Source organism: Lutra lutra, chromosome 4 (genome assembly GCF_902655055.1).
Source record: "Lutra lutra chromosome 4, mLutLut1.2, whole genome shotgun sequence".
In the NCBI taxonomy this organism is placed as follows: domain Eukaryota; kingdom Metazoa; phylum Chordata; class Mammalia; order Carnivora; family Mustelidae; genus Lutra; species Lutra lutra.
In genome coordinates, this window is record NC_062281.1 from 91,819,247 (window position 1) to 91,836,578 (window position 17,332).

The following is a 17,332-nucleotide window of genomic DNA, read 5'->3' on the forward strand; positions in this document are numbered from 1 at the left end:
ACCATTCTACTCACCTAACACCTTGGAGAGCTAGAAAAGGAAACATAACAGTCACCACAAATTGCTTAATAACTCTGGAATGTTCTCTTTCAATTCCTGCTTCTTCCTCTGTTCTCTTGGCTGCCTCTACCTTAATACCAATTACCACAGACAAACCAGGCTTTCAAGGTGCTTTCCTTCAACGGAGTCACAGCCCCTATTCATTTTTTACAACGGGGTCAGAAATACCTAACAGGAGATTGCCAGTCACTATGCCTGAAGATGGCTGGAGAATTTCTTGAAGGTTCTCTTCCGTCCCCTCTTTATAATTTTCAAATGTTTAGTAGGGTCGCTATGACAGCATGCCAGCTATCTGTGCCTGCCTCCTTATTCAGTCCCTATTCTGGACACGCAGCTCGCCCGTGACCGTTGCATGGCAAGTGGCTGAAACCAATCAGCTCATGGAGGGCTTCATCGGAAGCCAATCAGAGCTTAGGGAAGTGACCTCACCCCAGGGAGAGCTGTGTGGGCGAGAAAGCCTCTCTCCGAGATGTGAGTGTCCCTAAGTCACTCCCCTCCTCCCCACCCTCTTTACTTCCTGTAAAGCAATACCACCCACCCCCTCTACTCCAAGAAGGGAGTAAGAAAGGCTAACTAAATTCCACAAAGGAAGAATCAAAAGAGAAACTGCAACTCAGCCACAAAGCAGCTTCCGGAAGTGGAGAACAGGGGTTCCCTTTGCACAGATCTAGCTTTCAATGTGGGGTCCCCAGGGGCCTGGAAGAGGGTGTGCGATGACGAAGAATCAGCACCTCCTCCCCACTCCCTCCCTGTACCTGGCTTTCTTGACTCTCTCGCAAAAATAGCTGCAATCTTTCCTTGTAAACAAGGCTAAGGTCAAGTGTGGGAAAGAGAGGGCCCATGTCCCTGTGAACACATGTGAAAAGAGACAATCCCCAGGCGTCCCATGGCCCAAGGACCAGAGGCTCAGATGCCAGCTTCAGGGAATGGGCTGTTCTCTACTACTCTCTCTGCGCAGCCTCCTCGATGAGTTCCTGACTGTTCCCTGGCAGGGCTAGATTGGGAGTATGTGTCCCACCAATGGAGTGGGAGGTGAGGGGTAAAGGACAGGAAGGCTGTGACCCCCATTGTGTCACGGTGGACTCTGATGCTTAAGGAAAGAATGGCCCAGCTAGGCACTCCCTTCTTTCCTCCAGGCATCTCCCACCAGCCTCACCCTGAACAGAGAGACGGATGAAAACATTTTATTTAAAAATATAAAGCTGGTCTTATTCCTCCTAATTGCACACATCCCCAATTATCTTTCACTATAAGAAAGTGGGTGGGGACATATGTTCAGCTGTCTCGGCTCCAGCGACACCAGTGTTTCTTTGACCCTCCTTTCTTTCTTTCATACAATTAAGCCATTGGTCCTTTGCCCTTTGCCCAAGCTATCAGAGGTGATACACGGAAGTCAGGAGGGGAAGGGTACAAAAGAGAGCTAGCTGTCAGCATTGTCCATTCCTATCCCCAAGGCCAAACAGTTCATCTGGGCTCTCAGCAAATGATCTGCCTGTCCACAAAACCAAATAATAGGGACAGTTACTCTCTGTATCTTAAATCAAAAAAAGATCCAAAGGCCCAGGGTGCTGTTCAGGGTCCTTTTTCAGTATATAGCCTCATCCATATTGTCATCACTGTCACCCCCAAAGTCCTCTCCATTGTCAAAATATGACATGATGTAATCAGTTTCCTGAAACAGAACAAATAGAAATCCAAGTCAGGCTTGCTTTCGGCCTTTTCCTTCCTCCCGGTGTGTCAGGCCCCTCCACTCCCCTCCCCACAAAACCATCCCGGGCCTGGGAAGTCCCTTCTGGCTGCAGTTTGCTCTTGAGAAGACCCTAGGGACACATGAAGTGGAGGGCACAATCCTCTGGGGCACATCTCCTTTGGCTCTCCAACCCTCTAGAGAGAACATCGCTGGTGGATGGAGTCGAGACCCCCACAGCTGATGAGGAAGACACGGGGACTGAGGGTGGAAGGAGAGCCCCTTCACCTCTTCATGTTCTTCTTCATCATACTCCTCTTCTTCTTCCTCTTCCTTCTCTTCTTCTTCTTCTTTCTCCTCATCTTCCTCTGAAGTCACTTCTTCCTCCTTTTTCTCCAGGGTCTTATGTGGAGATGAGCAGAAGGAGAAACTCAGACTCAGCTCAGAGAAGGGAAAGAGAGAAGCACACAGAGGCCAAAGGACAGGCAATGAGTCCAGGGTCCAAGTGGTCTCTATGCACATTTCCCCCTTACCTCTAGTTTCTGTATTGTTTCTTCCTTATCTTCTGTGTTCTTAGGGGGTCTCTTGGGGATTAGGATGGTGGTCCCTGGTCAAGGAATCAAAAGGTGAACCATCAGAGAGCAAACTTCCTTATTAGCTTTCTACCCCACCCTCTCCCAGAGATGATGTCACTCTGCTGCCCTCATGTGGCCACCATGGCATCCAGCTACAATAGTGGGTGGAGTGGGTTGGAACTGGGAGGGCAGGCAAGACCACCAACTGCCTTGGGGGCCCTCCAGCTGGTGAAGGAAATTTCTCTTCTGCCTCCTTTCCCAGATACACTCACGTTCCTTTTGTAGCTTCCGCACTCGGATCTTTAGCTCCCGGGGTAAACGTCGCCAATCTGGGAACAGTGGGAAGGTAAACGTCAATAAGACCCTGCCTGGGGTCTCCTATGAATAACTGTTTTTTTTTTTTTTTCCTCTCTCTCTCTTTTTTTTTTTTTTTTTAAGATTTTATTTATCTGACAGAGAGAGATCACAAGTGGGCAGACAGGCAAGCAGAGAGAGAGAGAGGAGAAAGCAGGCTCCCTGCAGAGCAGAGAGCCCGATGTGGGACTCGATCCCAGGACCCTGAGATCATGACCTGAGCTGAAGGCAGAGGCTTAACCACTGAGCCACCAGGTGCCCCTGAATAACTGGTTTTAAAAGGAGAGGTAAGAGACAGAATAATGGTGAGGAAGGAAGGGGTTAGTTGGGTCATAGTTACTTAGAACAAAACTGTGTCTTGGAAACCTCCAGAAAGCGGGGCTATTTAATAGGTTTCCATGTAGAGTGAGAGAGTGTTTTGGAACACATCTTGGGCTCCAGTTTGTAAATACTGAATAGAGTGGGGGGTGGGCTGAGAAAGGTGGACAGGTTGGTGGCTTGTGGCATTTTGAGGATTTAAAAAAGGGCAGTAAATGAAAGGGCCCACCACCTACCAGGGTTCCAGTCGATGGCATTGTCAATCGGCCCAGACATCTGGTATTTATCTGAGTAACGCTCCACATCTGAGGGGTCAGAGGCCAAGGGTCAAAGTTTTATCCTTTCAGAGCCCTAGAACAGGGTTGTTCCTGAGGGCCCAGCCCACTCGATACTCAGGCATTGTCTGTTCCTTCACCCCAAACCCAGAACCCAGGGGGTCAGCTTCCATGAGGACCTTCAACATTCTTCTACCTTGTCCCTTGGTCACCCCAAATTATAATATCATCTCCCTTAACCCAAAGGCAAGCCATGTTGAGAGGTATGGAAAGGAAGGGATACTAAAGAGCAAGAGATCAGGGTTTCAGTCTTCTCTGGACTCTTTGTGAAGTTAATGGAGGGGGGCGGCTACCAGGCAAGTCTTTCATCCCTCTGGGCTTCAGCTTCTAAGGCTTTCGCTGGAAAGCACTGTTTATCAGTACCCTCAAATACTGCACTTCCACACCAGCTGGTAAATGTCCACTATCCCAAGCATCCCAAGTGACTCCCCTTCTCTGGTCCCTCCTGGTCTCCCTGACCTCTCTAGAATCCTGTTAACCTTAGGAGGGCTTCTCACACACCCAGCATCAGCCTCCTTTCTGATTGTTTGATGCCTGTAATATCCAACCTGTCAACCATGTTAATATATTCCCTTTATACCTATGAAATTAGCACCGTGATGCTTAATCTCCTACTGTCGTGAGACTGTCGTGAGACTCAGAACAAACCATGGATAAATTTCAAATACAGGGGTAATTGTTATGATCTCCCCAGCTAAACAGTCAGCTTCCTGTGGTTCTTCTGGCCTCTCTGGCCCCCCAGTGGTGCTGTGTACAGGGCACTACTCATGAAAGGCATTCAGAACATGATGCTAGCATTCCAACTGACCTCTCTTGGGGACAGCTGGCCGGATGAAGTAGGGGAGCTGCCTCATGGCCCCTCGTAGCTCCTGCTTCAGTGCCAGGACATACTCCCCTTCCTCTCCTGCGGGCAGAGGCACTGGGCGGAACTCCAAGGGCTAAGGAAGCAGGGGCAGTGGTCAGTTCAGGGAAAAAACAAAACAAACACTAGAGTACAAACTTAGAACAGTCTCTCCTCCCAATTCAATCCAATGTTCCCACTGACCAGAAATCCAGAGAAAAATTGGGGGAACAACACAGCATTTTGAAAGCTGGGGAGCTGGGGATGTAAGAAACTACTTTGCCTGGAAAACATCCCATGTGAGTTGAAAGCATAGAGACAGAAAGGGGCAAGCTGAGTTTTATGCTGGCCCATGAGGAATCCAGGCTCATATACAGTCAGCCAGGGGCACACAAGGGGAGAAGATACTCACAGGGAAAAGTGGAGAAGGCTGCAGGGTGGGTGGGGGCAGAGCATCCCCCTTCCCAATGCCCACAGCCTCCATGTTGAAGGTCAGCTGGCCCCGGCCACGACCCCGGCCCCCACCCCGACTGGCCATGGTGGAAGGGGCCTGGGTATTCAGTGATCCAGTGAGAAAAACCTGATAAAGACAAAAACAAAATGAAAAGTATAGTAGAATCATGGGAAGCCAGAGAGGTACAAGACACTCAATCTTTTCTCCTTAGGACCCAAATAGCCAGTGTAATTCAACATATTTTGATGGGGTAGGCTGCACTGTACCAGTCAGGATATTTTTGGAAGTACAGACATGGATGAGACATGGTCCCACAGGATAGATAATTTCAATATGGTGTAACTGTAGAACAAATGGGAAAGTGGGGGTGCCTGATGACTCAGTAGGTTAAGCGTCCGACTCGATTTCAGCTCAGGTCATGAACTCATGGTCATGATCTCAGGGTCATGAGATGGAGCCCTGCATTGGCTCCTTGCTCAGTGGGGAGTCTGTTTGGATTCCCTCTCTCCCTCTGCACCCCCCCTTACTCTCTCTCTCTTTCTCAAGTAAAAATTAAAAAGGGGGTAAGTGATTAGACCCTTGACTACTGAACTCTGCTTCTTGTTATCGATTTTGAGGGGCCAGTCAGAGGCAGATAGGTTAGAAGATAAAGTTACCAAATGAAAATGAAACTTGCAAGAAATGATATTCCAGTGACAAAGAGCACACCTAGCACCCAGATCTTGGTTTCCAATACCATTTTCCAGCAAAAGGAACATCTTTTTAGAAAAATGGCTGATTCTAGGGCTGGGGCAGAAAATATATAAGGGGAGCCAGGAGCATCTTCTAGTGCCAGAAAGAAAAGAAGTACTCAAAACAATAACACACATACATACATTGGTGGAGCTATTTCAAAAGGGCCTAAGAGTCAACCGAAAGAGCTCCCAATGGCCAAAGCTAGAAGAATTTGAGAAATAAAATAAAGTAGTATTAGCTTATAACCCCGAAGTATAAAACAAATATCCATGAGTCTACACTGATATAAATAAATGACTAAGTAAGTTAATACATGGGGGAGAAAAGACAAACTTCTCACGTAGAATTCTGAATAAATTATATAGACTCTACCCTGAAGAGGGGAGTATAACTTTCCACTCCCTAAGTGTAGACTATATATAGGGAATTTTGTCTAATTCAGCTTAGGAAAGGGGAGAGTAACTCTATAGTGGAGAACATGGACAAACACTACTTCAGTCTGGTGACCAAGGTCAACATCAACAATATTAAATTATGTTGCTAGTAAGGGTATATACCCTTAATAAGATGGGAGAAGGGAGAAATCTAGGAAGAATGGGATGGTGAAATGAGGCTTAATGAATCACAAGGTCTCAAATTTGGAAGAGCTCCCAGAAATCATGTATTCATTTACTCAACAAATAATTACTGAGCATTTACTATATGCCAGACACAGTGCTAGACAACAGGGATCAGAGTGAATCCTCTACTCTAGACATGTAGACTTCCTCTGATAGACCATATTTAGTAAATTGCTTTTTTTTTTAGTAAATTGTTATATAGTTTCTATTTACCCATCTTTAGTAAGAGGATTGCTTATCTCACTTCACAAGTTATTCTATTTTGGGGTATTTGTTCTTCAATTAATATCCAACAAATACTCTAAACAAGAAATATACGGCTCAACAAAATGCCCTAGTTGGTGAAAAAAAAAGATTTAGAAATATGTATAAGGTTATCTATTTTGTCAAACACACACATATACATTTTTTATATATACATATACATTTATGATGAAAAAAAAGTTGTTCTTGAAGGATACACACCGAAAATTAATACTGGCTAATCTGAGGTGATGGGATTTGTGGGGCTTTTTTTTGGGGGGGGGGTTATGTATATTTTAAAGTTTGTTTTCTATACTGAATATTGTTTTTTAATTTTTTATTTTATTTTATTTTTTTTTAAGATTTTATTTATTTATTTGACAGAGATCACAAGTAGGCAGAGAGGCAAGCAGAGAGAGAGGGGGTGGGAAGCAGGCTCCCTGCTAAGCAGAGAGAGGGATACGGGGCTCCATTCCAGGACCCTGAGATCATGACCCGAGCGGATGGCAGAGGCTTAACCCACTGAGCCACCCAGGCGCCCCTGAATATTGCTTTTTTTTTTTTTTAAGATTTTATTTATTTATTTGACAGATGGAGATCACAAGTAGGCAGAGAAGCAGGCAGAGAGAGAGGAGGAAGCAGGCCCCCTGCTGAGCAGGGAGCCCGATGCGGGGCTCGATCCCAGGACCCCGGGATCATGACCTGAGCCGAAGGCAGAGGCTTTAACCCACTGAGCCACCCAGGCGCCCCTGAATATTGCTTTTTTAATAAGAGAAATAATTTAGAAATATAGCAACAGAATAGTAGATGAGATTAATAATATGTAGCAGGAAGGAGAGGGTGGAAAATGTGTGTCTGAGGAATTTGGAAAGTTTTAGGCTCAGCAAAAAATGTGAGGAAAAATGGCTGTCAGTTAATAGATTAAACTGTGATTTGATTGAAAGAGCATATTAAGGAGCACCTGGGTGGCTCAGTCAGTTAAGTGGCTGCCTTCAGGATCAAGCCCCACATGGTGCTTCTTGCTCATCGGGAAGCCTACTTCTCCCTCTCCCTCTGCCTGGCTGCCTGCCACTCCCCCTGCTTGTGCGCGCTCTCTCTCTCTCTCTCTCTGTCAAATAAATACATAAAATCTAAAAAAAAAAAAGAGAGAGAGAGAGCATATTAGGGGAGAAAGGATGTCTCATAAACACTAGAGAAAGAATGAATTTGTGAGCATGTCTTCAGGTCCTTTCAAGGGAAGGACACTCTAACCAATGGTTTAGGTTTCTTTCCACCTGACATACACAGTTCTAGCAGTGGGGATGGGAGCTGGTTTGACTGCAAAGCAGTAAGGAGTCAAGAAAAGTCTGTGAGCTTTGAGGTTAGACAAATCGAACTCCATTTCTAGACACTAACCAAGTGACCCCCAAGGATATGGGGTAAAAGGAAGACAATATTTTTACTTAACTGAGGCAATATACTTGTGATTGGAAAACTATAAACTGCCCATATCTACCAAACTCAGGTCAGGAAGCTACGGTGTGTCTCTTCTATTTAAGATTGTGATTGAGTCTAACTTCTTGGGGATATTTAAGTTCTTCTATAATCTGGACCTAAACTGCTTTTCCTTATAGTCAACCTTCCCTAGAGGTCATCCTTGTACTCTCCTTCTCCCAAACAACATCTCATATACATGATACTCACTGTAGTAACTGTATTCTGGTGGAAATTATTAAGCAGGTTTCAACAAAACATACAGAAAACCCACTACATCAAATTCCAGAAAGGCAGTACATGTAGTGGTTAAGAACAGGGATTTGAATTCCAGTTCTGTCATTTCCAGCTACACAACCTCCAGCAATTAATTTAATATCTCTAAACCTGTTTCCTCATCTACAAATGGGAATAATAATAATAATAATACCATCTTAATTCAGTCAACAAATATTCACTAAGTGCTTGCTATATGTCAGGCACTATTCCAAGTGCTAGGGATATAGCAGTGAGCAAAACAAACAAAAACTGCTGTGCCCGTGGACTTGAAATGGAGCTTACATTCTCATAGAGTTACCAATAACAAATATTTCAAGCAACAAGACTGGGTGGAATGCCGAATGGGGTAGATGTGAACAGAGAAAAGAAGAGATCCAGAGACTGAGGCCTAGAGCACTCTAATATTTAGGATTTGCTATATTTATCATTAATATGACAAGGAGTTAACCATATATATATATATACATATATATATATATATATATATGAACTCATGGAAATGAGTACTATATGAACTACAGTTCTATATGAACTATATGAACTCATGGAAATCCAAATGAAAAAAAATCATACCAATAGAATAAATGTGCAAAGGACATGAATAGGTAATTGACAGAAGAATGATTAATAAAACCACTCTTCACCTATCAAATTGACAAAGACTTAATAAATAATCAGGCTGCCAGTTTTTTTGACGTGGAACTTCTTATACCTGATTGGAAGGATTGTGTTTATACACAGTCTGTCAGGGGAGCAATTTGGTCATTTGAATCGACAGCCTCTTAAATGTTCATATCCTTAATCCAATAACCCTACTTAAAAAAATCTGTCCCAAAGAAATCATCATATATATAATCAGATTTGTAAATACAAGGATGGTCATTATAGAGCTATCTATGGGAGCAAAACTTCTGAAATAACCTAAATGGTCCAATGAACAATGAATGGTCAAAAAAAATCAAATATCCATTTTAGACTGTTATATAGAAAGAAAAATGACTTCAAGTAATATTTTAAAAGAAAAAAAAAAATGGGTGCCTGGGTGGCTCAGTGGGTTAAGCCTCTGCCTTCGGCTCAGGTCATGATCTCAGGGTCCTGGGATCGGGAGGCCTGCATCGGGCTCTTCTCAGCGGGGAGCCTGCTTTCTCTTCTCTTTCTCTATGCCTGTCTCTCTGCATACTTGTGATCTCTCTCTCTCTGTTTCAAATAAATAAAAATAAAATCTCTTTTAAAAAAAAAGGAAAAAAATGTTCACAGTATAAAATGGAGGGAAACATATAAAATTGTATTTGTTGTATAGCCTGTTTTATGTAACATACACACACACGTATATACATATATATGTATGCAGAAAAGAAATTGAAAGGATAAATATTAAAGTAATAATAATGGTTATCACTAGATCATGGTCATTAAATAAAAAGCATTTTGACTTATACCTTTATGTGTTTCCAAGTTTTCTAGAATAATAGGCATTTTGATTTACACCCTAATGTATTCCCAAATTTTCTAGAATAAATGTATATTACTTCTTTAATCAGAAACCATAAGGGATGGTTTTCTTTATTTTTAAGAATACTACTGGAATTCAAATCCATGTTCTTAATCAGGACAGGTCCCTCTCTTTTACAATGAAAGTGAGGAATGCATTACATTGAGCTATATATTTGTCTAGAATATTTGTTGGATATTAACTGAGGAACAAATATCCAAAAATGGAATGACCTGCGAAGTGAGAGAGGGAGTCCTCTTTAAAACAGAAGCTGGATAACAATTTACTAAATACAGTTTATCAGAGGAAGGATGCACATCTAAAGTAGAGGATTCACTGTGATCCCCATTGTCTAGCATATGTCTGGCATATAGTAGGTGCTCAATAAATATCTGTTGAATGAATGAATACATGATTTCTGAGAGCTCTTCCAAACTTAAGACCTTGTGATTCATCAAGTCTCCCCTTACCGTCCCACTCCTCCTAGCTTTCTCCCTTCTCTTGATTGTGGGAGCAATTATATTACAAGCCACTAATTTAAGATATCTTAATTAGATATTGTGTTGTATTTTGTCTTTTATTACTTGTTCCCCAATTACGTTAGGAGTTTAAATTCTGCCTTCCCAATCCATTCGATTCAATTAACCTTTATTGGGCACTTGCTATTAGTACAAGAACCTGCTTACAAAACCTTATATTCTCAGAACAGAAACATTAGAGAGCCCACTAAGGGCTCTAACGGAGATATGCATAAAACACTATCGTCAGACTGGGGAACGGTTAATTCTTTAGGGGGGAAAAAAAGGAGAAGGAGAAGAAGGAGAAGGAGAAGGAGAAGAAGAAGAAGAAGAAGAAGAAGAAGAAGAAGAAGAAGAAGAAGAAGAAGATTGTAGTCCAGGAAAGCTACAGGTAGGAGGTAATATTTCAACTAAGTCCTGATGGATAACAGGAGTTTGTCAGACTCTTAGACAAGAGAATAACAGGAATAGATTCCAGGGAGGCTGATGCCACAGCAAAGAGTCAGAGATACAAGAGTGAGCATTCCTCACTTTGTGCTTTAATCTCTCTATGCACGAAAGAAAAACTGCAGTTTTCTGGTGTATAAACAGTCCAGCAATGGGAGCCCTGGAGAGAAAGGGAAAGAAGAGTAGGAAACTAGAGGGGGCTAGATCCAACAGGCTGCGGGAAAGCGTTGTCTATTTCGCAGCTTGGCCCTTGTGAACTAGTTCGAGAGGTGTGGGACAGAACCAGGTCAGGGCCACCCGGACCGAGCCTTACCTGCTGCCCCTCCCCCACGCGGAGCCCACGTCGCAGCCAACTTGAAATTTGCTGGTCTTCCTCTAGCTGGTGGCGCTGTAGGTCCGCCTCTCAGAGCTCCCCATTGGTGAGTTCTCCCGGCCAATCTAGGAGAAGACCAGGAGGGAGATCCGCCCACTTGAAGCCTAGGAGACGTAGGGAGGGGGAGAGTTCAACCTGAACCCGGGCTTGGGAAGCAGCCGGCGGAGCGAAGGAAGATGGGGTTGCAAAATCAACCAGGGGTCGGTTTTTTCCGACCTCATCTCAGATGGGGGATCTGCTGGCTAGCGAGAGTCCGCAGACGGAACCTGACACTTAGATCTCACCGAGGGACTCTGTTGAGGAAGCTCCCACAGAAAAATGAAACTGTTGTTCGTTAGGATCAGTCTTTTTGTGACTCGGGCTTCACAGCCTGGCCCCTCCATTACTCCAGCCTTCCCTCTAATCCTACACGGCTTCCCTCCAGCACCACCAATGAATACCTCTTTTCTATTTTTCCCCTCTTTGTGGGTTGCTGCCATGTCTATGAGAAGTTGGGAGAAAAGTTTGGGGAAGGAAGGATTAGGAATCAGAGAACCAGAGTTGGGGCAGGACAGGAGCCCAGTGTTTCCTGCATTTTCGCTTGCCTTTCAGTTCTTCCTAGCCCTTGGTGAAGGGGGGCACGGTGGTGGGGGTGGATGGGAGGTGGTGGTGGAGAGGAATCCTACTTTCATACACACACACACACACACACCACAAAAACAACCCCAGAAAAGGAGAGAGAAAATAATTCAGAGTGGTGATAAAACCTAGGAGTCAGTCAAGACTGTCCCACATGTCTGAGAAAATGGCCCTGGGAGTGAAGCCTCTGGACTTGGAAGGCTATAGGTGTAGTGGCAAGTGCCCAGTCTTTGGAAAAGGACAGAAACCAAGCTGTGAGGCTTTGGAGAACTTGCTTAACTTTAGTAAGTCTCAGTTTCTTCATCTATAACAAGAGATAACAAGAAGATGCCTATCTTACAAGATTGTTCTGAGGATTGGAAATAACGAATGTGAAGTACTTAGCATATAGCTGGTGTCCAACAAATGTAGCTGGTGCAAATGGGTAGCTTCCCTGCAATATTTCTCCCCCTCCTTCTCCAGAAACACTATTTTTAGTATCTTGTGTCTGGTGGCTTCCAGTCTGAATTATATCAGGTGAGTTTTCTAAATCCTTGGGATTTTTTCCTCATCTTCCACTTCCCCTCATGCCTTCCAGCTGGACACAAACTCCTTCCTAAAATATGCAGATGGAAGCATGGTAACCATGGAGACAAGGCAGGTGGCAAGGAGAGGCAGAGACAGGCAGCCGAGAGACCGATTACGATTGCGACAGATAAGCAGAGAGAAGACTTAAGGAGCGATTGGACAGAGACCCTCAAGCAACCTGGAAAAATAATGAGTCTAAGCAAGACTGAGTGTAAAGAGATGCAATGAGAAAGGGATGTATTACAAGGTTCGCTCTTCTCTCTGCCCCTTTTCTCTCTCCCTCTCACCCTCCAAGAATATGGGGAGGAAGGCATCTGGGAATGCTCCCTGGTGTAGCTAAAAATGACCCAGTATATCCACTCTCCTCATACTTATCTGAGGTCTGTACAAGGGATCTGAGGTTCAAGTTTACGTGTGCTGTGTGTTCCGTTTGGGCGGAGGTGGAGTGAGGATGTACCACTGTGCCTGGCTCCAGTTCTCCCTGACATGTAAACTACAAGAAGGCAGCCAGATCTCTTGCTTCTCTCTGCGCAGTATGGACTCCGGCTGTGGATCTCAATCGCCTTTCTCCGCCTCTGCACAGTGTGCCATGTGCTGTGTGTGGCAGGTCAGAGCGGGCGCATAGGCGCGCATAAACACACCTATCGCGGAGAATGAGGCTCTGCTCGACGAAGAATTGGGATGGTCCCAGTCTGAGTCGCGGAGGAGTCTCCTAAGAAACATTTAGGTTTGTTGGGGCTGAGGGGAGGTCAGCTGAGCAAGAGAAGTCAGGATTGGAGCCTCTAGGGTTTGAGGCTTTATGTGTGCATGGGTGGGGGAACGGTTTGGTGCCCAACGCCCCCACCCGCAGAGACTAGGCTATAAATAGCAAGGCAGAGCTCCGCCCCCCCCCCCCCCCCCAGCTTCTCTCCTCCCGAGCCGGCGCCTTGCCCGGGGCGCACCGGGAGGAGGGACCAGGATTCGGTGCCCGGGCGCAGATACTGACACCAAGGGAATCCGAGTGCCCCTCCCCACGCCATGTGGGCCCCCGGGAACCCAGCTCCGCCACCCAGGCTGCCCCATGGCCCTGGCCTCAGTCCTGGCCCGGCGGAGATCCTGCGGAAATTCAGGTATCTATTTGGGCGCACAGCCTGGGAGGGAAAGAGCAAGGAGTGATGGGGAACATAGCAGGGGCAAAAGAAACCCCCCAATTCTCCCCCACCCGTTTTAGGTCCCAAACGCAAGCTGCTTCCCTCCCCCCATTCAATTTTTGGGGCTGTGGCAACCTAAAAGAGGTTAGGAATGGGAATTATGTGTGTGAATGTATGGGTGCATGTGTGTGGGTGGGTGGCGTTCAGCATCCTAGAAAGGGGTATTCCAAGTGCGGATAAGAAAAGGGGGATGCTGGAAAGGTCTGATAAGCCGTGGGGTGAGGGTGGGGTTGCGGTATCCTTGCGCGTGCACGTACGCATTTGCACGCGCGCTCGTCCTTCAATGCGGGTGCACCCTTCCCACCTTCTCAGGCATGCGCTGGGGGGCCGGGGCAGCTCAAAGGCATGAGTTAGAGGAAGTACTAGTGCGGTGGAGATCTCCACCGGTGCCTCAGTTTCCTTGCCTGAATCCGTCAATAAGATCTCTCTCTTTCTCGCAGGGATTGACTTCGTCACTGAGCCCTCAGGCCTCCGCCAGCCACCACCCCCACGCCCCTAGACATCCTCGGCGGGCCCCAGTCCCGGCTCCATTGGTGCTCTCGCCCCTGCCGCAGCTATGCTGCACACCGAGGGCCACGCTCTTCTTCGGGCCGTGGGTCAGGGTAAGCTACGCTTGGCCCGTTTGCTTCTGGAGGGAGGCGCCTACGTGAATGAGGGTGATGCCCAGGGGGAGACTGCACTAATGGCGGCCTGTCGGGCCCGTTACGACGACCCCCAGAACAAGGCGCGCATGGTTCGCTACCTCCTGGAGCAAGGTGCGGACCCCAACATCGCAGACCGCCTGGGGCGCACCGCGCTGATGCACGCTTGCGCCGGGGGTGGGGGCGCCGCCGTGGCCTCGCTGCTCCTTGCCCACGGTGCAGACCCCTCTGTGCGAGATCACGCGGGCGCCTCGGCGCTTGTTCATGCCCTGGACCGTGGGGACCGCGAGACCCTTGCCACGCTGCTGGACGCCTGTAAGGCCAAGGGCACCGAGGTCATCATCATCACCACCGACACCTCGCCCTCGGGAACCAAGAAGACACGGCAGTATCTCAATTCCCCACCGTCCCCGGGGGTGGAGGACCCTGCTCCCGCTCCTCCTAGCCCCGGGGTCTGCACGTCGCCTTCAGAAATCCAACTGCAGACTGCAGGAGGAGGGGGAGGTGGAGGAGGAGGAGAAGGAGGAGGAGGAGGAGGAGGAGGAGGAGGAGGAGGAGGAGGAGGAGGAGGAGGAGGAGGAGGAGGACAGGGGTTGCTGTCCCCTCGCGCTCAGGAAGAAGAGGAGAAGCGGGACGTATTCGAATTCCCTCTTCCTAAGCCCCCTGATGACTCCTCCCCTTCTGAGCCGCTCCCCAAACCACCCCGTCACCCTCCAAAACCACTCAAAAGGCTCAACTCCGAGCCCTGGGGCCTAGTGGCCCCTCCTCAACCGGTCCCACCCGCGGAAGGGAGGCCGGGGATCGAGCGCCTGACCGCGGAATTCAACGGCCTGACTCTGACCGGTCGGCCCCGTCTTTCCAGACGTCACAGCACTGAAGGTCCGGAGGATCCGCCCCCGTGGGCGGAGAAAGTGACGGGTGGGGGTCCTCTCTCTCGCCGAAACACTGCGCCTGAAGCTCAGGAGTCTGGTCCGCCTTCAGGGCTGAGGCAGAAACTGAGCCGCATGGAGCCGGTGGAGCTCGATACCCCCGGAAATATTTGCCCCGACTCGCCGGAGTGCAGCCGCTTGTCCCTGGAGCGCCGCCGATACAGCGCCTCCCCGCTGACCCTCCCTCCAGCCGGCTCGGCTCCCTCCCCGCGCCAGTCTCAGGAGAGTCTGCCGGGGGCTGTATCTCCGCTGAGTGGACGGAGGCGGAGTCCCGGGCTGCTGGAGCGGAGGGGATCGGGGACGTTGCTCCTGGACCACATCGCGCAAACGCGGCCTGGTTTCCTGCCTCCGCTCAACGTCAGCCCCCACCCTCCCATCCCAGACATTCGCCCCCAGCCCGGAGGTCGGGCGCCTTCGCTGCCCGCCCCTCCCCAGGCGGGGGCGCCAGGCTCTCCTAGGACCAAACGCAAGTTGGTGAGGCGCCACTCAATGCAGACTGAGCAGATCCGCCTGCTAGGGGGCTTCCAGAGTCTAGGCGGGCCAGGGGAGCCAGGGCGCTGAGACGAGTGAGAGGAACCAAGGAGGGTAGGGATCAGGACCTTGATGGGACAGGTGGGAGAACCAGCTCACACACACACCACGGACATAGGGGTCTTTTGCATGTGCTGCTGGGCACGGTGCACGCACACATGAGTAAAAAAAAGTGTCCACAAGCACAGTACTCTTATTCGCAGGGAAGGGTAAGTACTCTCTTTACTGGGCATATAGACACATGCATTCATGTCCTGGTCACTTCACATGCATATGGGAATACTTGTGTACCCAGCCATAGAAATGGCACACACAGGGCCACTTGTGCTAGGGCCCCAAGTGGGTCCCAAAGTCACTTGCATTCGTTCAGAAGCAGTAGGAAAACCGTACTTATGGATAGTCTCCAATCTCTTTGCCCTTTTGCAGAGGCAATCCCCTGCTTTCCATGTTATGCCCTGCAACAGCCCGTTCATGACTTTGCACACTCTACCCTCTTCCTGGATATCCCATCCCGTTGTGTAGGTCTTGCTTCTCTCTCCAGGCCTGGCTCCTTGTTCACACCCTGCTTCCAGCCCTAACCACTTTTCAGGATATCTTCTTCACCCTCCTTGGGATTTTCCTGCAGCAATCCTCAGCCTCAGTTCTGCTGCTGCCCTTCCGGCTCTCAGCTTTACTTCTCAACTTCCTGCTTTTTATTCCCACCTTCTTCGCCCAACCAACACAGCAGGTTGTCTCATTTTCCCAAGGAGTGGGTCATGGGCTCTATGCTGCTCTTCTGTCTGAGCTTATGAACACCCCCACAGGTAGAAGTGGGGAGTAACCCTAAATCACTCCTCTCTCCACTTGACATATCAAATAAATGTGTTCAGAAGTCTTTGGTTTGTCACTTCTGCCTGAGGGTTTGGGGAATGAGGAATGGGGAGGGAGGGTGATGCTAACTATAGCTCTAATGATCTAGGGGATACTTAGAGGTTCCAGCCACTTCCTTGCAGGAGACCAACTGACCAACTGTGGTTGCAGAAGAAAAGACAAGTGTCCTGTGTCCTGAAGGTTTTAAGGCATTTGACAGTCTTTCAGTTCACTCAATCTCCCCTATGTCCATCCTTAAATTCTTTAACTTAAGATTTCTACAAAAGTACCTCCTACACAAATTACCTCCCACCACCAACAGATATATCCCAGTAGATCGACTGACCCTCTTTCAAGCTTCTTATTTCATGACCATTCCTAGTTATTCCTGGGGGTTCTAATTTTCATCTTATCAGGTGCATTTCATCCATTTTTTTCTACTTTTTTTTTTCCCATTTGACAGACAAGAGATCACAAGTAGGCAGAGAGGCAGGCAGAGAGTGGTGGGGGGAACAGGCTCCCCGCTGAGCAGAGAGCCCAATGCGGGGCTTGATTCCAGGACCCTGAGATCATGACCTGAGCTGAAGGCAGAGGCTTAACCCACTGAGCCACCCAGGCACCCCATTTTTTTCTACTTCTTTTTATTTTTAAAAAAAATTTTTTAAAAAAGATTTTATTTATTTATTTGACAGACAGAGATCACAAGTAGGCAGAGAAGCAGGCAGAGAGATAGGAGGAAGCAGGCTCCCTGCTGAGCAGAGAGCCCAATGCGGGCTCGATCCTAGGACCCTGGGATCATGACCTGAGCTGAAGGCAGAGGCTTTAAACCCACTGAGCCACCCAGGAGCCCCTTAAAAATTTTTTTAGTTATGTGAGCTCTACACACAAAGTGGGGCTCAAACTCACAACCCTGAGATCATGAGTAGCATGCTTTTCTGACTGAGCCAGTCAGGTGCCCCCGTTTTTTTTTGTTTGTTTGTTTTTCTACTTCTGACTTTTCTTTCCCCATCCTGAGCCACTGCAGAAGGAGGAAAGGGAGAGAGAGAAAAGTAGTAAAATCTCACCTAGGTAAGAATGGCATGATGGTTAACTGACAAAGGATGTGTAGTATGTATCTGTGTGTATGTGTGTACAAGAGTAATCTGAAGAACCCAGCCTAACAAGTTATCGACAGGGTAACTGTCTTAATCTGCCCGCTAGACT

The 17,332-nt window shown here is 47.7% G+C and overlaps 2 protein-coding genes across 3 annotated transcripts; one reads left to right on the top strand and one right to left on the bottom strand.

The window, feature by feature from the left end:
* Positions 1 to 1,228: 1,228 nt before the first annotated feature.
* POLR3GL (RNA polymerase III subunit GL) lies at positions 1,229 to 13,938 on the bottom strand. The gene is made up of 9 exons (XM_047727805.1): positions 13,922 to 13,938; positions 10,745 to 10,869; positions 4,583 to 4,750; positions 4,138 to 4,267; positions 3,231 to 3,299; positions 2,595 to 2,651; positions 2,281 to 2,354; positions 2,036 to 2,149; positions 1,229 to 1,732 (listed from the first exon to the last, which is right to left on the bottom strand). The coding sequence occupies exons 3-9, from the start codon at positions 4,706 to 4,708 to the stop codon at positions 1,646 to 1,648; spliced, it is 657 nt and encodes a 218-aa protein (XP_047583761.1). The 5' UTR covers positions 4,709 to 4,750; positions 10,745 to 10,869; positions 13,922 to 13,938; the 3' UTR covers positions 1,229 to 1,645.
* ANKRD34A (ankyrin repeat domain 34A) lies at positions 11,526 to 16,154 on the top strand. 2 transcript variants are annotated; one of them, XM_047727804.1, is made up of 4 exons: positions 11,526 to 12,716; positions 13,200 to 13,263; positions 13,620 to 14,324; positions 14,367 to 16,154. In XM_047727804.1, the coding sequence occupies exons 3-4, from the start codon at positions 13,736 to 13,738 to the stop codon at positions 15,308 to 15,310; spliced, it is 1,533 nt and encodes a 510-aa protein (XP_047583760.1). In that variant the 5' UTR covers positions 11,526 to 12,716; positions 13,200 to 13,263; positions 13,620 to 13,735; the 3' UTR covers positions 15,311 to 16,154. The 2 variants fall into 2 exon arrangements, with proteins under 2 accessions (XP_047583760.1, XP_047583759.1); XM_047727803.1 differs by lacking the exons at positions 11,526 to 12,716; positions 13,200 to 13,263 and adding an exon at positions 12,758 to 13,098.
* Positions 16,155 to 17,332: the final 1,178 nt, after the last annotated feature.